This window comes from Thermobia domestica, chromosome 13, assembly GCF_964235325.1.
Source record: "Thermobia domestica chromosome 13, izTheDome1.hap1.1, whole genome shotgun sequence".
NCBI classification, from domain to species: Eukaryota; Metazoa; Arthropoda; class Insecta; order Zygentoma; family Lepismatidae; genus Thermobia; species Thermobia domestica.
This window is the reverse complement of record NC_137466.1, coordinates 101129865-101153836: the sequence shown is the minus strand read 5'-3', so window position 1 is coordinate 101153836 and position 23972 is coordinate 101129865. Positions and strand designations below refer to the sequence as shown.

The window sequence follows — 23972 nt, the reverse complement described above, 5'->3', positions numbered from 1 at the left end:
TGTTTACGTCAATAAAAGTCAGGAAGTATATTCATAAAACCAAATAGGTGGCACACTTCCATTGGTACATACCTCAGAAGTTTTATTTCAAGAGGAAAGTGGTTTACTTTCGGTGTTGGATAAGCTACCTGAATAATAATAATAATAATAATAATAATAATAATAATAATAATAATAATAATAATAATAATAATAATAATAATAATAATAATAAGAAGAAGAAGAAGAAGAAGAAGAAGAAGTAAACAAATAAAAAGCCAATGTAGAAGTGACGAAAGACAATGTACTGACCCGCACCGACGAACTAACAAGTTCTCTCTTCGTCTGAAGTGTTGCTTATAGTGCCACTGAACTATTACATAACCACTAAAAACTAATATGGGCAGTGAATAAAGTAACACAAACCAACAAAATATACAATCAAACACACTGACATTTCAGAATATTTTCTGATTTTCCTTCTCAATATCAAATAACGACCTGAAACTGAATTTTCTGAATAATGAAAAAGGATACATAAATAACAAAAATAATTATTTCGGTAAAAAAAAGTTATTATAACACTTTATTTGATTAACATGCATAAAACCGGTCTGTGTTTAGCGCACGCGCAAAATATACAAAATTAATTGCAAACTCCAAGTATTTCAAAACAAATTTTTTATCGTTCCGAGAAACAAGTATTAATCTTAGCAATTATATATAAATACATGTTAATTTGTGTTTGCAAGATAGTCTGTAATTTCATTTGGTTCTAATCTTCGGAAACCATTTGAATCACAAATTCCTATCTCAATATTGTCTGCTGTCATTTGGCCCTCGAAACCTTCCTTCAAAGTTAGAATTGCAGTATGAACAGCGTCGTCCAATTCAAGATCTTCATTGTACCTGAAAAAATATTACTGAGTTAAAATATATTTGGTGATTCTTTTACGAAGGTAGACATAAATCAACTTAATGTTTTATGAAGTTCTATTGTTTTTTCACTTAAGCTTTTATTTACTTCTTTATTTTTGTAACACGACATCCTAAATACTACTAAATTTTAATCCTTTCTCTCTATTCAAGCTTCAAGTAATTTTATGTTACCATTTTAATGTACGCTTGTGATCAAGAAAGATAATGATCAACATACACAATGTATATATAGAAAACTGACAAACACAGATCTCTACTTGAGAAGAGAATTCAATTATCATCCAATATTGAAGAATGTAGTTTTTACCATTCCTTTATATCATACCACAAGCATTTTTGATTCAAAACATCTCTCAGAATAAACTATCACCTTGAAAGGTATTCAAAAGGAATAGCTACGACGACACGGTTATCGACTGACCACGAAAGAAAAATTAAACACCAAAAAACTTTATTGATAAAAATATTAATCGACTTCAACAAAAGTGCTGAAGAGAAGAAAATAAAAGCGCTCTTTAACATCACTTAAAGGCAATGGAGTAACATAAAGTTTATGCAGGAGGGTACCTGCAGTCAATAATAATATTTCTGATTGTCACGGAGCAAAACATGTTTTCTTGGAAAGTAAAGAATTACTGCTGTTGGCTGGAATCGCAATTGGTGAACGGTAAAGCATTGTAGATGTCAAATTAAAAACATCTTTCGTTTGCTTCTACAATGCACATTACTAGTTATAATTTCAAATGTTTCCTCAATTAATAACTGACATATACAAGTTTACTTAAAGAACAAGAATTTCTTAAGTTTTAGAAATGTTTAGCTTTTTTTCTTCTTTCTTTAATAGTTCACAACTAATAATACCAAGCAATGTCTTTAATTTACAAACTTAGAATTTCTATACCTCTTTTCTAAGAAAGTTTTGCCATTGATGAAGTTCTTGCCCATTGCAGTCGCTTTCCACGCGAAATACGCTCCAGAGGGATCGCACTGGAAAAGGTATGGTTTACCATCATCCCATCCGCATATCAACAATGAAACACCAAAAGGTCGCACACCACTGAAACAGAATTAGGTTCATATTACAACCAGAACTTACAATATAATATGTAGAGCGTTATATGCACATTAGTTCAAAAGAAGAAAATAAACTTATATAAAAAATGTACCCAAGTAAAGGTATATTGTTTAGAATATAGGTCCATATATACCTATAAAGAGAAAATAATGATAATATAAGATAAAGATATCGCAGGTATTAATTTATCTACAGGTAATTGAGGTTATTGTGATTGTGAACCAAGAGCAAATATAACGATTCATGATAAAACGTACTACGTCGAAATTATTAACATAGTATCATCAATAAGTGCAGTGCTGAGGGAGGAAACAAGGCATAATCTTGTTATTTGAAATTATAGTCTTTAATTGGAGCTGTACAAATGGCATTATGTAATCAAAATTGGAACGTAGTTAAAGTTAAGTTCTGTGGACTCGAAATTAAAGTACAACTAACATTAAGTTTTGTGTTAATTTGATAAAGACCAATCGAAATACGATATGAGATACAGCAAGCCTTTGGAAACCAGCTTTATCAAGAGGTAACGTGTTTGAAAAGCAGAAGCGGGGAGGCAAGGTAATGGAAGACAATCCATGATTAGAATACCTATAATAGCACGTAGCGCTGAAAATGTAGAACTTGTATAATGAAGTAAATTGACGCATATTAATATTTAGCTATAATTTATTATTAAGTAGGTCTCAATCTGAAAATGCCGTACTGTTTCGACAACGCCTCTTGTCTATCTCAGTACCTTTAATTCAGCTTAAAACTTTCTTCACATCTCTTCACAGCATAATATAATTTTTCACTGTGGTATGGAGTGCTTTCTCTTGGTGTAGGGTCTGTTGCTTGTCGTTTCTGATAGCATGAACACTACACACCACCTGAGCATTTGGACAATTCAGTGGTTTCCACACTGACAGTTCTACAGAATGGACCAATATTTCAATTAAGGTGACAGTGTTCCCCGCCACCAACTCGCCATTGCTATACGGTAGTATGACTATAATTCTGTGCAACAATTATATTGACCTTTTTTGATTGTTTTAAGCCCTCCACTTTTCCCTGCCGTGGCGACTTATTGCCAAACTCTTCTGTCCCTTTTTGATATACTCTCCATACTGATCTAACTTAATTTTTCTTCGTATTATTCTTTCTCGTTTTTCTTTTTTTTCTTTTTTTCTTTCTTTTTTCGATATCTCAGCGCTTGAGACTCGGGCTTTCTTTTATTTTAATCCGGTACCTACAACAAAATCCAGACCTGATTTTTACTTTTTTAGAAATATAATCTACATAGTTAACACTAAGATAAAAAAGGAAGCGGTGATAGGGGTTAGAGTGTACTGCCTTCCTCGAATTCCCGATTCTCAACCCCATCGAACGTCTGTTGGACGAACTGAACACCATTTGTGATCCCGTCGAAGTGTCCCAATCTGCCGGCAGTACTGGGTATCACCTTGAGGGAGGAATAGATGGAACGTTGGAACCTCTTTCCACGAAGGTTCACGCTGAGGTCCTAGCAAACGGAGGCCCGACACTTTATTAGTTAAGCTGTCAACTTTACCGCTATGCCATGTATGGATCGCCTGGTGACTTCTTCGGAAGTAGTGTACAAAAAACATCTCTCGCTATAATACTGAATTTGGAAGTTGCTAAAACTACCATTTTTGCGTACAACAGATGATGAGGATGGAGACGGAACCTATTCTTGAAATGATGAATCTATATCAAAATTTTGCTTCTCGCTATATCTTGCCATTTTTGCGTTTGACACTTGTCGAAAGAACAGGGGCATTCTATAAAACATGTTATGCTTATACATAGCAGTGTTCGGAAATGTAAAAGAACAGAAATGATTCCACATTTCTGTTTAACTCACTCCCCAAGGTGAACGCTGCTGCTACGAATATGATCCTCAAACAAAGAAGCAAACTTCAAGATCAATTTTACACACACTTATTGATGCAGAAGTTATGTGGTGTACGATAAGTTTTGCCTTAAGGACATATGATGAACCACTACTTTTATATTCTGAAACTTAAACATTTTTATCAGGAAAATTCTGATCAGACGACCTGATTTGTGAGCATCTGCGCAATGATTCCTTTTGCATAGCAATGCAAGCTATCATACTGTTGTATTAGTATAGGTACATCTGGTTAAATATAGCTTCACTGTTCTTCGACATCCTACAGGTTCGTACAAATTGTCCATTTCGTCACTGAAAAGAAAGCGATATTAAGATATTCAAGAATTTGGAAGCCTGTAACATGAGCCTTGCTGAGATACATCTCAGAAGGTTTCCTTCTTTGTTTGTTATGTGTAAATAGCGGGGAATCGACATGACCAAAGGACTATCAAATGATGAGTTAAATCGGTATTTACGTCATTACTCGAGTTTTTCTAACCAAGATTTTATTTGAGAAAGAAATGCTGAAATGCCACTGAGTGAAATTCTTGCTCAAATTATCAGTATATAAATCAAAAAGAAAATTATCTTCCTATTTTCATAGGAAATAAAACCATCCCAAAATATGCCACAACACACTACGAAAATGTTATTTTTTCAGTCAGTTCCGGTGCACCGGATTCGAAACACGGAAACAATAATCTACACTACTGTTTCTTCTGACTGAATAATTTGCTGTTAACTTTTACAATTATGTTACCATAGTCTTCCAATAAATTTTTGTCTATTTTATATGATAAAATGTCTAAATAAAGCATTTCAATAGTCTAACAACAGTCTAAGTATGTATTTCAATTGTTCTCAAGTGTTCATCTTTTTAAGTCTGTAACTCCACGTAATACTTAGTAGTTCACATGTCTGTAGCTTGACCTGGGTTGTTATTATTCCATTTTATGGAAGCTCAATTCGATTTGTTATTTTTAAAAATTCTAAACAGAATCTTTACAACCAATTCTTAAACTAAAAATTTACTTACCCAGACTGTGTATATTCTTGCATAACCATTGCAACACGCTGAACTAGTTGAGCTGTTGGTATAGGCTCCTTATACACTAAGTAATATTGTTGTGCCATTTTTCTCGCTCTTTTCACGAGCAGTCTGTAATCTGGTCCCATACCTGTAATAAAATTCAATGTTATATTTTCAATGTTTATATTAAGGCAAGGGAAAACAAATCCTCGTAAAATTTAATTCGTATTTCTCACTAAATTCAACAGCCAAGCCAATACCTTGACACGAGATATGTTCGAAAGAATTCTTACACACCTATGTTCTACAATCACCATGGAAGACAGGATTATCAATTTTTTTTTTACCGTAATTCATAGATTAAAGCAAAAAAAGAAAATCGTACTCCACATAATCAAGACACAAAAGTAAAGAACACTGCTGCACATATACATGTATATATATACCTGTAACATTAATCAAACATTAGTAAAATCACAGACCCGAAATATTTTAAAATGGCTACAACTTCTAGCAACGCGTGGCACTAAGTAAAATACACGTGGCTGAATCGGGTACTCCTCGCAGTGTAATTACATGATGAACATTAGTAATACTACGTATTCTAATTAAGATATATGGTTGCGTTTCTTGCGCAAAATATATCTTGTGAGCAAAAGAAGCTTTTTCAAGATGCCTAAGGAAGTCACATCTCTGAGTAGTAAATTTAATAATTATGTGAAGACTTTCGGTTGTGATGTATTTACAACTGACGGATACATACTTCATTGTAAGTAATGTGAACAGACAGTGAATTATGCGGAGAAAAAAAAATCACGTTAAATATAATTTAGAAATTGCCAACATAAATCTGCATCAAATTGAAAATAAAAATTAGCAAAACCTTCACTGATTACCTAGTACACTACTACTAGCCGTCAGTCTAAGTTTTCTGCATATTTGTGTAAGCCATTTATAGAATCAGGTATACCTCTGTGGAAAAAAAAATGACTTCTTGAAAATGATTTACTTTGGCGGATGGTGTTAATCAAGATATTATTTTGTTTATCAAAATATTGTTTTATTGGAGGCAGGACCACGGCACTTCAAGTTTTTTTTCAGCTATGCTTCACATAACGTTGACTTGATTTTGAGTTTAAGCAGCGAGGCTATATGAGACGGGACCTACTGATTAACGTGGAATCCGAACCACACGAGCTCCCACTGAGAATCGAACCCGGGTCTCCCACACCAAAGGCGCGTACGTTAATCGCTTAGCCATGGAGGATCTCTGCTTCACATAACGTGTCTCGCACATGCTCTGCATCAAATTGCTGAGGAAGTTCGTGGTTTATTCCCGGAAGTACATGCTTTAATCTTCAATGCCAAGAAAATATTTCTCAAAGCTCCATCCCATATCCAGCTATTTAAATAAACGCCACTGAACTTGCGTTACCTCCAAACTCAGTAGTAACAAGGTAGGTTACTTGGATTTCTGCAACTCTATATTGCGCAACTAACTTTCAGACCGCAGAGGAAGTATTAAATTCTCTGTCTGAAGAGGATGTCTCATCAATTCGTATAACACAACAACTGTTGAACAATAATGTGCGAAACGATTTAGCTTTCACTGCTACCCACTATTCAATTTTGCCAAGCGCAATAACGTTTCTGGAAGAAAGATAAAAAACCTTGAGCAACTCCTGGAACATTTTTCCTCTTTAGTGGACAAAATTTGTTCTGTGCCAGGTGGTTCGTAAGAAATGTGAAAGAGTTACTGCAGCCAATAAGGACTTAGACAAACTAAAAGCAATCGGACAAGTGTTGGAAGGCGAACATGTGCTCAATGAATTTGATCCATATGTTCTTGCGTGCTTCAAATATGTCCCGGTTACATCCGTGGAAAAGCGATCATTCTCAACCTTGAATCGAGTTACATTTTAGTGCTAACTTACTGTCTATTTTCCAGGTTTTTAATGCCTAAACATCCGGTCCCTGGATATGAGTTTAAATACATTTTTTGGGATGTGTATGTATGTGGGAAGTCGACTTACAATACTTGTTACGTTTCTCCACTTCACTACTGCAGGATTCAGGTAAAATAGACTAGTAAAGCAAAACAAAGAAGAATTACACAACTTACCACTATACACCATACCAATATGTTTTGTAATCATCTCAACCTTGTGAACACTGTGTTCTTCATATAAGATATTCTTATGTTTGTTTTCAGTAGCTAACACAACTCCTGCCTTCGCTGAAAAAAAAGAAAGAAAAAAAAAGAGAAGATAAATCAGTGATGTGCTGTAGAATATAATTTTACTCTATACGTAGTCTACATCATATTTTTCCCGTGCAGATTATATATAATTAATATTATTTACTTGTATAGAAAAAAAACAAACTGAAAAATACTTGCAAATTGAGAATATGTATGCACAACTTCTAAAATTTTAGAGTTAAATCTATTATTTTTCAAAGGAAACAAAATATAAGAAAGTAACTTCTTCCTTCGTGTTACAGGGAACTAAAATAATATGGGTTATCTGGTTGTAAATGGTATCTACTATGTAATCCACCATAAGACAACAACTGCATAGATCACATAAGCAAGATTCTCGAACTCTGTAAAAGTGACAGTAAAGGGATGACAAATCCTAACCATGTGGTGTTCAACTGTCTTTCGGTTGCTCAAGATTAAACTCTAAACGGACTGTTACGAAAGCTATTACGTTGTGCAAGGTTGCTAGTAAATGTAAAGCCGCTAATTTAATAACAATTAAAGGCATTATGAAACTTTTTTTTTACTTTTCCCAAAGAACATTATATGCAAGTCGATTACTTAATGAACCTGTATTTTCAACTTGCATGGATGCAGAAGATATACTAGAATTCAAAAAAGCAATGAAATAATTCTGAAGTACTAAATTATATTACCGAAACACTTGCGCAAGACATAATGAAAATAAATAAATAATAATAAAAATAAATAAATAAAAATAAAAGGAATGTCCTATGTATTTATTGGTCTTTTCAAATGTAACGAAAGATTTTCTATTATAACTAATCAAGTATTATCACACATTAACAACAAGGCTTTCTAGAAGTATCAACAATCACATGACACTCTGCTACAGATTGACATTTATTTTTCTATGATCGATTTGACATTATAAAGAGTGATTTATTTTTATATTACGCCTATTTATTTAGTTACATGCACATTAACACGTTACAATGAATCTTTCACTTTTCTACTAGAGAGAAATAACTTCAAATCTGAATTTCTACCATTAAAAATATGTTTTTCCTCCTTCCCTACTACTTTTATATTATTGAAAAATTTTCAATTGAAGTATCATGTTGATTATATATATTGTTTACATAGTTTACATACTTTATGTTATTTACATTGTCTACGTATTATTTAATGGAGATTATTGATTTTTACGCGTACACCATTGAGATAAATTAGCCAACCTCAGCAAACTTAATAATAATAATAATAATAATAATAATAAAAATTGCAACTTCAGCTATCTCTGTTGCCATCGTCAGTAGCTCTAAGGCTCACTTTCTTTCTTAACTTTTCAGAATGTCAGAACAACTGACGAAGGCACCAAAGATTGCTGAAACAGTTTAATACAATTAACTGGACGCAGTAAACTGTTACGTTTTATAAAAATTGTAAAAATTTGATTCAAATCACGTTTCAGTACATGTACTTAATAATATATATATTTAATAGCATACTAGCTGAACCTGCGCTCTCTACACAGCGCATCATTCGCATATGAGCATAAATCTCCTCATTCCTCACAACATATGTACACTCATGTCCAAAATTATTGTCGCATGTCTATAAATATGTTGTAGGAATTTAATTTGATAACGAATTCACCCGGTAATTTTTATAATGTTGGTATTTGTATAATTGACAAAGACATGTATGTGGCAAATTTCATGTCAAAAGAGCAGTAAATAAGAACAATAAAACGAAAATAAAACTTTCTTGTCCATTTAGCAACATTTATTTTACTCATTCTAATTTTCATATTTATAATTCTTTTCCTACGAAATTTACCACAAATACACATTTCCCGATTATACACATAGTATCAGTGTTAAAAGTACCCTGCAAAACCATTATCAAATTATATTCTTACAAGAAGACAGTTATAGATATGCGACAATCATTTTGGACATGAATGTACATGTCCCTTTACAGACACAAGTGAAAGACTTCTTGATTTAAAAAATCGGCAAGGGGTATCATAAAGGAGAGATTTTTTCGATTATTTTTTCTCAATATCTCGCACCGTTTGCAAGATTTGAGCCTACTTCCGGTTGGAGTTTCTAATTCATGTATGACCAGTGTTTTCTTTCTTCTTGCATGCAGTATGTAATAAGCAAATACATTACATATACAATTAATTATAATGTCAGTTATATATGGTGTTCATTGGGCAAAACACTCAAAAAATAAAGATTTATCTTACACTCGAGAAATGGTTATCCTTCCTTTTTCATTATTATTTGGCCATGAAACATACGCCTGAGACATATACAACCCAATACACAACATTGTGGTGTTGAAATGTATAACGCGTAGGATATGATGCTTTAGTTTTTTTTTTTAATTTAAACGTTTCCAGTGTACCCTAAAAAATGTAATAAAGAAATAATGACCATGTTTTATTTTTAAATATTCAATTAGAACTGGACAATCTACGCAAATTTCCAATCGATCAGTGAAAACGTCATCTTTCTAGAGCCTGTAGTTTCCGACATCTCATTGTCGAAAGGATTGACCACAAACATATAAATATCCTCAACTTATAGTTTAAAAGAACTCGGAAGATGGAAGCACAACTCACATGCATTAATTTTAGAGAAGGCTTATTAAAATACAAAGGCTTTGAACAATAATTTTATATCATAAACTTTATGAAAAAGATATAGTTAATAAATTTAGACTATTTAAAGTTCAAATACTTAAAATGTTTGTCTCTGTTAAACGTGAAATCTCACACAACCGTAAATGAAAGATTTGGAAGCCAGAGTTATAGATTGGAGCTCAGGCAATTTTTAATTGGTATTGTAGCATTTTAATAGATAGATTAAATACTCATATTTAATAGCAGATAAAATCATTTGAGAATTCTAAAAGATCATTGCCAGAACGAACTTAAAAAGAATTAAGTTTTCCGAAATTTATTATGAAATTGTATATTAAATTTATTTGATTAAGTAATCACGTAATAATTATTGAATCAATAACTGGTATTGTTATTGAATCAATATTGGTATTGTTCACCACCAATATCATCTCTCTATGATTTACGGTTCCCGAGATGGCTCTTCAAATCTCCCGAAATCGGAACTTCTTGGCAAATATCCCGGGAACGGTAAGAGTTACGCGAAAAATTCCATCACTTCTTAGTTTCTGATGATCCATCGAATGGAGGGCTCAAAATTGAAAAATTCATAAACAACACACACACACCACACACACACACACACACACACACACATAGAGAATTCAGTAACGAAATTTTGAAATGTGATATTGCTTCAGGTATCGCGGACAATGCTCATTAAATACACATAACATTATCTTCATTCTAAAAGAAAACAAACAAACAAAAACAAAAAAGGGGGCAATTTTAAAGTGCACATTTTGCCAATTTTCAATGGGGTCCATGGTGGCCTCAGTGGTAAAGCGCTTACCTGTGGTGCGTGCAGTTTCAGGTTCGATCCCCACCCAAGTGTTTATGTGGACAACATAGTGTCCGTGGGTTTTCTCGAAGTACTCCCGTTTGCCTCCTTTTTCAATCCACCAATTCTTCCTTTCAATTCAATTATTCATTTGCTTTAATCATCGTCTACCTTACCAAAAAGGGGATAATCGTGGGATGTTACACAAAAAAGATTTTATTATTATTATTATTATTTACCAATCTTCAGCTTTCAGGTCATTTTTTACAATTTTTGTATTTTACTTTTTTCTTTTGTCATCTTTCTTAAGTTTCTGTGATTTTTTTCGTCAGTTCTCGGTAAGCATCGGTAATTTTTCATTATTTTTTGTAGTTCTTTTAATTTGCTAATATAATTTTGCACTAAGGTAGGTACATTTTCTCATAGGATGACAATTTATAAGCAAAATAAAATGATCTGAACTACAAATATTAATCTTTGTGTCTATGTTGTCAAGACAATAGTGATGTACTGCAACCGTGACAAAAGTGAATGTAGAAATTCAATAAATATTTCTAAAATTAATTTGTGTATGTAATATTTTATAAATTACTTCTAACGTTTAAATTTGTTACTCTTTTGACGTTCTGAATTTTGGTGGAGAAAAGCAGCGTGCCTATGAAGCCACCATTCTCCGAATGTGTCCCTGATTTTCACTTTTCGATTTTTTCATATACAATCTGTTTAATTCTAAACAACAACTGCACAATTACTTACATGGAGGCATTATTTCTTTATTTCTGCAGTGACGTGCTGGACATAGAAACACACCATAATAGACCGCGATGCGAAAAATTAGTGCATTTTACGCTTATTCAACAACACTATTTCTTATACAATATTTTATCTATAATTTTGGTCCCTGATTATAAAACAGTATTCGTGTCCCCAAAGAACCTTAGAAAAAACTTAACAGGATACAGAAGTTTATTCACAAATCACAATGATACTCTAAGTGACGATGTCAGGTTTCATGTCAAGACATTTACATAGCCGTCGAAAAGGCACACACATTAGAAAAATAGAACACGTTCGTTATACCAATTACAAGGATGCATCACCATCAAGTCTTTCAGAACATCTACATGAATTAAAATGACACAGTACTTGTTTCCAGAAAGTCCTCATCCTATATATAGAGAGGCCTCTCAACCTCCTCTGATACCTTCAACATCGTCAGCAATTACAAAGAGGCACAAAGGTTTAAGATATTTATGTGGCGTAACCCATACTAAATACCTTAAGATGGTCGTGTTTATATATTATAATATAGTGTGTCTGGATGAAAATATATCAGTAAGAAATCTGAAAAACTCGAGAACCAATAGTGATAGAACTTTGTTTTTCGGAAAGAGGAAGGAATAGAATTATATGCCCAGACAACTGAATGCAACAGGACTTCACAAATGTGCATTAGTCATGAGCAAAATGGCGTCCTTCATTGTTCATCAGAAAGTGAAGTGCTGTTTTTGGTTAGCAGAATTCAAGTCCCCTGTAACCGTACAATGAAGATAAGATAACAATACGAATATAAACCACTAGACCGTCTCTGCAGTTAGATGGCACTAACAATTGCTGGGAACTTGCTTTGTGTTGAGGAAAAACAATATTGTCAAGACCATAGATAATTATTAATTATTGGTTTAATTTGTTTAGTTTAATTGTAGTACGGTCTTGAGTTTCAGGAGACCTAATTTACTCTTGTTTATCTCTAAAGAGATATGTGCAAAGAATACAGTATGTGTATACTTCAAATTGTATGAATTCTAGTCTATCAACAAGAACTTGTAATGTTATGTAATAAATTTGTTAACATCCACACTTTTCTTCGGACAATGAGGACATCAAGAAAGTGACATTGTTTCGTGTCATCATGATTGAATTGAGGTTATGAGAATTTGGTTGAATAAGATCTTTTTAGATCTGGGACGCACGTGGACGAAAATCGGCCCGAGTGCTGAAACCGTATTACTGGATCGTCAGCAGTTTGAGTTGTATAAAAACCTTTTATTTTATTCAATGACATCATTATCAGAGTATCACTATCAGAGGATCGATGTCAGAGGATCGATATTAGAGAAGTAGCATTTAAAGTTCTACAATTCGTCAAGTTAAAACATTATTAACTTCAAACACTAAGAGAACAGTCTAAGAAGTTCAACGTTGAAATACAACCGACTGCTGTTACTAGTATACGATCATTCAGTGCTTGGTTCCGCTAATCATCAACAACAGGTATGTGTCACAACCAAATTCTGTGCTAACCCAATTCGTTATACATGAGTTACACATTAAATTACACTTTCTTAAGTCTTCATTACACAAACAACACTTTACACATAAATGATTACTAATTCTCTTAAAATACACATGTTTAAGTAGACATTGTTGTTATCATTTTAATAGGGCTCTGGTTGGCCCTCAATCAATGCAACCAGTGGTGGAGTATCCCCAAACTTACCTCTCATATAAATGCAAGTAGATATAGATTTGCTTCATGCAAATTAGATCAATCTGGGGAGCTCAGAGTGCTCTACATATTCAAGTTTTACTAAATTTTATCAAGAGCAACCCAGGTTGGCAATATGCATATCCAGAATAACTGGATTGGAAGGGGAGGTCTCATTGAATGGTCCCCCAGATCGCAAGACCTGACTCCTGGACTTTTTTTTCTTTCTTTCTTTCTTTCTTTGGAGGTACGTGAAGACTTTTGTATACCAGACCCAAGGTCAAGATTTCGATGATCTAAGACCAAAAAAATTATCAATGCCTGGATTAGTGACACCTCAAATGTTACGGAACAGCTGGAGATACGCTGAGTACCGCCTTGATGTTCACAGAGCAACAAAAGGAGCACACGTGGAGTTTTTTGTTTTCTTTTTGTTTTCTGAATATAAAATTCTATTATTTCCTCTTTCGGAAAAACAAAATCAGACGACTTTATCACTATTGGTTCTCGAGTTATTCAAATTACTTACCGATATTGGTATATTTTCACTTGGACACACTGTATATTAGTGTACGTATAATGGCGCGCTCACGAAGGAAGTCATGTCAGTAAAAATTACAAATGTCTCGCTACAAGCAACAGGGAGAAAACTTACCTCATGTTCCAATGGTTGAATCCAAGAATTACGACATTAGTAAAAGTGTCCTCTCCTTAGCTTGTAACGATACAATTGAAATTTTTATCGATGTGCCTTTCGTCACGAGCCGCCACTGTGTATGTAATTAATTTCACTCCTACTATCCTTCCTGTTCCTTTGTTTCTTTGCTTCTTAATCAATATTATTTGTCTAGTTAGTTACCCTTAATTCCAACGGATGGTGCTCCTGAAGCCACAGCTGCCAAAGCATACTCAATCTGTACTAGTTTCCCTGAAGGACTGAAAAAAAAATTGAAGAATTAGACGACAGATGTTAGTTTAGTACAGATGTGAACAATGACACTAAGTAAAATTAATGAATACTGAATTTTAAAAGAGAACTGACAAATTATCAAGATAATCTAACTTCATGAATGAATAATTTCAGGGATGATTGATTTAAATCAAATTTATTTTCCTTAAAACGTAAATAAAATGCTGTATTTCAGACCATTCTAAGACATTAATCGAATATAAATCTGAAACTAGGATCTTAATCCGTATAAAGATAAGATCTTAATAATACAAATTTAAATACAATACAGGAATATTCGCAATTATATATATAGATTTAAGATTCCAATTAAAAACCAAGAATTTTGACAATGTACTGATTTAATCATTTCATATTGTACAGGAGGCTTGAGGAGAAACCTTGAATTAATTTAACACTGAATACTCACAATTTTTAGTTCACAATTGTACAGGGTGTCCGAGAAGTCCTTCCCTGATTACAGAAATTGATAACTCAGGCTAGAAATAAGATAGAAATATGAAACTGGTGTTGAATTGTTTACAAACTATAAAAGTTTTGGTCACATCAGTACACTTCCACATGAGCACCCTTGGTAGCACGTAGCACATCTAGGCGATATTCAATTTCCATCCACACATTAGCCAACATCACTGGAGGGATCGATGCAACGACTGTGGTTATTCGTTGCTGCAGGGTTTCAAGATCTGGTACACGTGTTCGGTAGACCTCATCCTTGACATAACCCCATAAAAAGAAGTCTAATGGGGTTATGTCAGGAGAGCGTGGAGGCCAAGCTGTTGGTCCATCACGACCAATCCATCGCCCAGGAAATGTCCTATCGAGATAGGCACGGACGTCCAAACCCCAATGAGGTGGTACACCGTCTTGCTGAAAAACGACATCAGGGCGATACTGAAGCAGCTGAGGAACAGCATACAGCTGCAACATATCCAGGTACACTGCAAATGTGATGGTATCCTCAGCGAAGAAGAATGGCCCGATAATTTCTGTAATCAGGGAAGGACTTCTCGGACACCCTGTACATATCGTTGTAACACACATCCTTTTTATCTTAACTGGAACGTTTGCATACACATAACGGGCTGAACTGTTTGAAATTAATTTTTGAACATGGTCAGTACCTAACTCAAAACTGGAAATTTATCATGTCACTTTGGTTAAAACAAGTATCCTAAGGGCATAAGGAAGTAAAAAAATTATGACAAAAATAGTGTCCCAGGACCCCCCTCAAGTAAGGAAACGAAACTCATCAAAAATAATTTACGTCCCAGTGTTTTCAAAAATTCCATTTCTAAGAGAAAGGGGGGCATTTCTGTAATGTTTTCCTCTATATTCAAATCGCTGTTGTCTGTCTCATTATCATTGAAAAACGGTTCAACCGTATGAAATGAATTTTTGAACACTCGGATCAAGTCAGTTTTTATCATGTAACTTTCAATAATATGTGTATCCTGAAAGGGCTGAAAGAGGGGGTTTAAAATGTATTCTAAAAATTGAGTATCTCATGAACCCATCACATTCTAAAGATAAAGCCTCATATATAATCATCTTATTATAAATAAGATGCTATGTGGTTCTAGAAAATTAAGTTTGTAAGCGAGGGAAGGGAAGCAACTTCTGTGATATTCTTAGCACTCTATATAAAAATTACACCGACGTTGACAGTTTCATCATCATGGGAAAGCGGGTGAACCGTTTGGAATGAATCTTTGAGCACATTTGACTTGATCTTGATCCTTTTTTTTTTTTTTTTTTTTTAAATTTTGTCTCTTTTATCAACCTGTATATTCTAAGGAGAGAGAGGTTCAAAATTTATGACAAAATTATATATATCTCATGATCCCTTCAAATTAGGCAGATGGAACTCAGTATAAAATCCTTATTGAAAGTAAGTTAAAACGTGCACCAGGGTTTTCGAAAATTCTGCATCTCAAGAACATGCCTGTAATATTTTAATTTCCTTTTTGTATTCATAAAATGGCGAAAGTAAGGACACAGTTGAACGTTTAAAATGAATATTTAAGCATAACTTTAGTTTCCCTGGGTATGTATCAATAGTTCTACACTTGGATTGAAATGCGTATTCTGAACTCTCTCGTGGCTATCTGGATAGCGCTTACGCCTATGCCGCAGAAGACCCGGGTTCGATTCCTGGTGGGAGCTTCAAGTTGTGGACCTTAAGGTGTAGATCCACATCTCATATAGACTCGCTGCTGAACGTAAAGCTAAACTAAAATCCACTCCAACTGAAATGCATATTCTAAGGGGAAGAGGAGACTTTTCGAAAACAATAACGGCTGCACCGTTTGTGAAAGGACTTCTTGACGATGGTACCAGGGTTCCCACTCTCTTTCCTCCCAAAAATTCCAGGACGTTTCCAGGACAAATCACCAATTTTCCAGGAATTCGACACAGGAAAGTATAACAGGATCACAGCTGTAGGTTTAAAACTCACAACTGTGAAATGAAAAGTATAGTAGCTTATGCAGTGAATATTAATGCAAGTATAGTATTAATACATAATTAAATACACAAAGCGTAGCGTAATGTGCTTTTTTTTTTTTGTGGCCTCCCAACTCCCCTTATAGCCACCCGATCCACCCACATCCAGCACATGTATTTTCATTCTTTTTACATGACGTTTTAATTGTGCACCGAACAAATTTACAAACAAAAATATATTTTTTGTACATGGTATCTTCATTGCATGATAGATATAATTAGGGGAAAAAAGGAATTATATTACAAGTTTTTCAACTTAGTACAGAGTTGTGTGATTTCCTCATCTATAGACATAATCTTTTTCTTCCCTAGCGAAGCTGCTCTGCGGATAACATTTGACTATGTCAATAAAATAGAGCAAGACTTCTGCTCTTCTTCATGCGCAAGTTGGTTTGCTTCAGGTCTCCAAGCTTCACTTATTTCCATCAATTTCCTTTTCTTTTTTTGCATCTGCTGTACATTTTCACTTATATCTTTCCCCTTGTTCTATGACGTCACAAATAGCATTCATATGAAATTTTACTGAAGAGTAAGTACTGTTGCGAAAAATAGACTGATTATGGAGGATTGATACTGGTAGAAAGCACAGTTTCTGGAGGATAGTGCTAGTGAAGACAGCAACCAATAATAGGTTGACGGACTAGTGTATGAAAGTAGAGAGAAGTTCTCCCAGCCAAGAACCCTGTTGGGAGAAAGAAAGCCCGCCCACCAACCACCCACATATGCAGGATCACGACAAATTATTATTCAGCACCAGGGTTGGCAAAAACCATAGTTTTTATTAAAAAAAAACCCAAAAAACCGGGTTTTTTTGGTTTAAACCAGGTTTTTATGGTTTAAATAATTTGCTCTATATATTCATATCATATATGGACAGAAATAAGTTTGTTTCGCCTTGATGATATTATGCAACAACCGGGTTATGCTGGAAGGGGTCACATAAGCTTAAAGCGGAATAAAAACCGCTTCTCGAGTTACATCCGAGAGAAATTGTCCTCCATTTGAACTCGGAACCAGGACTAATTGGCGACAAATGCGATACGTCTGCCGACTCACTCACGAAGGAATCCTGATAAAAATACACTGTACTAATCTTTACATGCTTCTTCTTAATATAACTGTCAAGACTAATTTCAGAAGGACAAAAAGATAAACAGTTGCACAAGTGAAACCATTATATAGAATCACATATGAACAATTTCAAAGTACTACGGAGTACAGAAGAACTAACTTAGTTCAAGTTAGTTAACAACGACTTTTATTGGTCCAAATTAAAGAAATACAACGACTTAATCTGCATACCAATAAGAAAAGTGAATAAAGATACGAATTATTCGAGTCCACTTTGGCTCAGACTCATTTATACATAAATAGATACCAAAGATACTTATTTCACTAAATGCCTCTCGTGGGTTCTGTATGACACCCCCCCCCCCCGCACACACACACAAAAAGTACGGCATTCTCGATGTATTTTATCAATAGTAAACATTGAAACGAAACAATATTTAGAATTTTTCTTCGATTGCAATTACATAACAATAATAACAACTACAAAAAAAAAAAAAAAAAAAAAAATCACAAAATAAACATTTACAAACTTATAAAAGTTGCTTTTGTAGTATAATCTTTTTGAGCAATGAATGGGGAATTTAGGTCTGAATATAATACGAATAATATACGGGAGCGAAACGTGATAATCCACAAATGTGTGTTCATCAAGATTTTACAAACACATTTTTACGAACATTTTTTTGGTTTAAACCAGCCAACCCTGTTCAGCACAAAAATAGGAATCAATTAAAATCTTCATTATAATTATGAAAAATCTGACATTGAGTATTTATATAAATTTCAAGGACAGAAATGGATTTTCCAGGACGAGTGGGAACCCTGTAGTAAGCACTTGGTCTATCTTTTCATTTCCATTTAAATACGTATCCTAAACGGGTGGAAAATATCTTTCATATATTGCCATAAACCTTTCTTCCCGTGCTAAGAGTGCGCATTTCATATACTTATTAATACTTTTAAATAGGAAGATTTTTTTTTTTTTTGTCTTATTGAGTAGTGCAGATAACTTGAAATCAAATTCTTTCCCAAACGATACAACTTAGTACATTCTCAAGAGCGAATTTGGGCGCGAATTGGGCCGAATTTTCATGCATGCGATAGAAACGTGCTTTGCTTGCGACTTAGTAGCATCTCAAGCCGACCATAGACATTTATGGTGGTGAATTTTGACGTTTTATAGAACAAAATTTTCTAGTCTATACTTATATTTGTACAGATTAAAAAAAATCGTGACCCAAAAGCTAAATTTCGTCACTTTTTCTTCACCTTTATGACCGTTTTCTAATTTCGTGACCGACAGACACCGTGGGTTTCATCGGTTATATCACAGAGCTTGCCAGTTCTTAAATTCAAAAAGAGAAAATATGCAGGACTGAGCGAAGAACCGAACGCAGGTCCTGTGCTTACCGTGTCCTTACTACTATACTACCAAGTCCGCACCCTAAACACAGGCTTTCCAAAGCCTCAGTAAATATTCATACATTCAGCTCCCATGAAATGTGACTAAACTCCTGTTGTACTTGGACAAACCACTTATGTATATTAATAAACAGTTGAACTCTATATGGATAAGTCAAGTAATTTGGTACTTCAGCTTTCAACCAAGTCCAAGGTTACAAAACACACGTTTCCAGTTTTAAACTATGTCTGCTAGGTAAAGAAAGGACAGACTGGTCTGTGTTTATGTTCATGTATATACGTTTCCTTACCTGGCGTCTTTCATCCACTTGATCTTTGAAGTCCTTTCTTTCAGAAATTTGAACAAGAACTGCAACTCTCTCTTTCAACTCACTGCAAAACAGAACACTTCAGGTTTCGTATGTACCTCATGTCTTTGGGACCCACTGGAAACAAACAATGCCGGAAGCACTCGCAGAAATACGTCATACTTAACTCATCCATTATGAAAAATATGAAGACAAACCGATTTTCTTTACATCACATTGCATGAAAATCGACTTCTTCAAGTGTAAATGATATGTAGGTCTTCAGGAAGTTGACTGCGTGGTGTAGTGCACCAATGTTAAAACAGACACTTGCATTGAATTTTCGGCAAACTGTCACGCTTTTCGATTCTGAATTGCCACTGAATTAGCGTCGATAGGAAATGTAGCGTAGCTGTAAATATATCAATCGATTCGTCACATTTTTACATGGTAAAGGTTGATGGTGAAAAGAGGAACACCAAAATTCATATGCCAGAAACACTTTCTAAGTCAGAGAGAGTGCAGTGGCACTAATTTTCCTGCTAAGAGAAATTCATATTTCATGAATATAAGTATCCCCTTGTGTGGCAAAGTACAGGGAAGAAACATTTTTGTAAGTGCTTTGTTATTTTCGATGTACCAGGAGCATGTATTTAATAGGGGATTCCGCCTTTGAAGTTTATTTACATAATACTAGTTGTTTATAGTGTTGGTTGGAAACATGAGAAGATGGTCTTTGTTATTTCTAAAAACTGCGTAGTTTGCAACATTTAACACTTATCCAGTATTAATACATTAATACAGTACAGATGAATGCGTTCGCAAAGAAAACATAAAAATAAGAAATAGTTGTGATTAACAGTTAAGAGTGGACGACGGAAATGATTTTGAGTTTAGAGTGTCCTTTTCAGCAACGAGGTTATACGAGATGTGGACCTACAGCTCAACGTGGGATTCCAAGCACATGAGCTCCCTTCGGGTATTGAACCCGGGATTCCCACGCCAAAGGCGTATACGCTAACTGCTTAGCCACGAAACAGTTTACTATTGAAATGAAAGAAAAGTAATTTTAGGTAAGGTACATTAAAGTAAAAAATAAACAGTAATACAATGTTGAAAACAGGTTTATGTAGGTTTAATGCATGGCTGACATCTGCAGATTAGCCCTATTACCTTTAAAAGCTGCCCTACTTATAGATGCGCAGCTGCAGAGTGTATTGTAAAGTTTACTATCTTAAAAAATGTCCAATTTTCCAATAGAAAGAGAAGGAAAATAGTCACATCTCATGCATCAGGCTTATGGTACCTTTGCATACTATATTGAAAATATGGTACAGGACTTGAAATTATGGTATGCGTATGATGACACAGTTGATAGGTCCAGCCATAACTCATTCGATCATCCAAAAGAGCTGTTCAGAACATTCGGCTGCTTAGTGAGCTACATATCTTTAGTAAAAATATGACTTGCACAATGAAAATTTCTTCTCTTGGGGCTAAAAGAATGACAGTTATAGCGGGTTAAATTCCAAAGTTGGGCGTCCGTTTCCGGCATATTTTTTTTTTTTAAATTTACAGGAAGATATGGATAATTTGAACGTTTGTGTACTTGATAATATACAAGTCTCGAAAAATTTATTTATTTGTTATATATAAGCTGTTATAAACATGGGACTATACGGCGAGCGGAGGGAACTACTTGGCGCAAGGTAACTGACCAGTTGCATTGTGGGAAAGAAACGAATATATATGTTATCAACATGGCGAATGTACAAGGGAAATGAACTAACAGTTTTAACATTTGTGAAGCAATACGTTGATAACGAGCAAAATCTTTTAAAACTTTGTGAAGAGCACGTATTAATGAACCTAATAACAAGTTGCAGAAAGTGTGGAAAAGAGATAACAGCGAAAAACGTGGCGAAAGCGGACGCCCAACTTCGGAATAAATGCCGTTATAGCCAACCTTTACGGGGATAACAGAGTTTGGAGTGTATAACATTGTATCGATAAGTATACTCGATACTTTTCGTTTCTCCTTATTGCCTTCATTCTATTAATTTTACATCACCGTTTATTTCTATTTGCATACGTTTTCCCTAAGCTCAATAGGAATAACTGCACATGCAGACTGAGCAATCTGAACCAGAATTGCGTTGAACTTAATTTCTACTCGTTTCTAGCTCTCCGCCTACACAAAATGGGAGAAGCTAAAGACGTTTATGCTGAACCGGGATCGTGAACAGTAAAAAGACAAATCATAAAATACCTGCATAATCTAAAACTTGAAAAAATGTTCGTCTATAGGTTTCTACGAATTCCTTATCCCAATGAATACTGAACACTACACATAGTATTTCACAAATCTATGTGCTCCTCAAAAGTAAATACTTGGGGTATGTCTAGATTAAGGGGGCCACAAATAGGTATAATGAAAAAAAGATAGGGATTTACAGAAGTAATTTAAAGAGAAACGCAATTGATTTGTGTCTCATTTAAGACTGGAATATAAGTACATTTACTTACCTTAAGCACACATTAGAGAATATGAATACAATGATGCAAGCAGTCATACCTAAACTAACATAACGTAATATAAACAGAAATTAGCAAAATTGTAACTTTTCGAGACAAAAACAAAGTTGGCCCCCTTCAACTATACATAGGCTATATATTTTATGGGTTAACTTAAACGTATGGGGTTTTGCTACTCCATATCGCCTTCAATTTTTACATTATAGTCCATTGTGTAGTCTCTAAAAACCGAAATGTCATCATTGCAACATGCCATATTCAAATAACTTTGGTAAAATCTACGAAGTGCTCTTCAGCTTAAATTTGTAATTCCGAAGTTCTATTATACAAGTGGTTGTATTTATTTATATAATTCTTATAACTGACGTATTATAATATACTTACCTAAATGTTGTTAGGGAAAAGCTATACCGCTCAGACGCCATGATTTCGTTCTTTGCATTTACCGGTGACTTGAGTAAGGAAGGTGTGATCTATTTGAGATGATCAGGTTCAGTTAGTTCATTTCTTTGATTCCCCGAAAATTCAGTATCGGTTTGCGTCAGGGAAGCACAAAATTTATGTCTTATTGGTACATTTATTAATGATGTCCATCAACGCACAATTAATGATACAGATTGCACAATCGGCCCAGCCAGCAGTAACTAGCATTATTTCTAGTATTGCTTGAAGGAAGTAGGGTAGAGTATCCCAAATGCATACTTTTCCATTTCTTCTACTATGTATGAAAATGTATGTACATATCAAACTTAAACAATTACTTCTCATACTATCTAAAATGACATTTTTTATTTTTTTGTGTAGAGTTGCTGCACAATCACTTTTGCGAAGAGTGATATGGAATGACCCCCTTGTTTGATGTAGTCGATTGTGTGACAAGATAAAATAAAGCCCAGCTCACACGGATCTGAACTAGTGCTGTTGAATTTTTGTGACATTTGCGGTTTTCGGTTTTTGAGAAAACCGGTTTTCTGAAAACCGAAAACCGCAAATGCGGTTTTGAAAACCGAAACCGCAAAAGCGGTTTTCAAAACCGAAACCGCAAAAGCGGTTTTCAAAACCGAAACCGCAAAAGCGGTTTTCAAAACCGAAACCGCAAAAGCGGTTTTCAAAACCGAAACTGCAAATGCGGTTTTCAAAACCGAAACCGCAAATGCGGTTTTCAAAACCGAAACCGCAGATGCGGTTTTCAAAACCGAAACCGCAAAAACGGTTTTCAAAACCGAAACCGCAAAAGCGGTTTTCAAAACCGAAACCGCAAAAGCGGTTTTCAAAACCGAAACCGCAAATGCGTTTTTCAAAACCGAAACCACAAATGCGTTTTTCAAAACCGAAACCAATGTTTTTAATTACACCTTTCAACAATTGTGAAAGCATCTATCGATCGAGACAATTGTTTTGATTTATGTCTGTGTTTCAACTTTTTGTATTTGCTCCCGTTTCCTCCTACTTTCTTACGGTTTAGAACTCCGTAAGTACTGATCTGAACTTGTGTGTTACAAATACTGACCTGGGATCATTTGCTCTTTTTTTTTTTTAGTTACTTCTTTGATGACACTTCCAAGGTACTTTTCGGTTGCAGGGAAGTAAACTGGACCCCTGACATTCCGACTTCCCGAACTCGAGATACTAGAACTTATACAGTAGTTTTACATAGTATGTATAAAATTAACGAAGAAAGTTCTGTCGCTTTTTGACCTATCACCTTAGAACATCGATATGTCACCTAAGATGAGAGGTGTAGCCAGCAGGTTTCTGTAGGAGGGGCCCGTCGTTTTTGAAAGGGGGCAGCTACAATCTAAAAAAAATGTGTTACAGCTAGTGTTTTTGAAGCCTGAAAAAAACTGGAAAATTTTGGTTTCCTTCCGGAAAACTAAAAACACTGTTTTAGCTTATTATTATTATTATTATTATTATTATTATTATTATTATTATTATTATTATTATTATTATTATTATTATTATTATTATTAATAATAATAATAATAATAATAATAATAATAGTAATAATAATAATAATTTCATAAATTATATTACAGATAGTTTGTATTATGTTTAACCAAGAACTACTGCCCCCGAC

At 34.4% G+C, this 23972-nt stretch overlaps 1 protein-coding gene across 1 annotated transcript; it reads right to left on the bottom strand.

The window, feature by feature from the left end:
- Positions 1 to 533: 533 nt before the first annotated feature.
- Prosalpha2 (proteasome alpha2 subunit) lies at positions 534 to 22431 on the bottom strand. Its single transcript, XM_081736191.1, has 6 exons — positions 22277 to 22431; positions 13962 to 14038; positions 7040 to 7153; positions 4924 to 5065; positions 1820 to 1975; positions 534 to 888 (listed from the first exon to the last, which is right to left on the bottom strand). Exons 1-6 carry the CDS (start codon positions 22315 to 22317, stop codon positions 714 to 716), a joined length of 705 nt encoding a protein of 234 aa, XP_081592317.1. The 5' UTR covers positions 22318 to 22431; the 3' UTR covers positions 534 to 713.
- Between the last annotated feature and the right edge of the window lie 1541 nt (positions 22432 to 23972).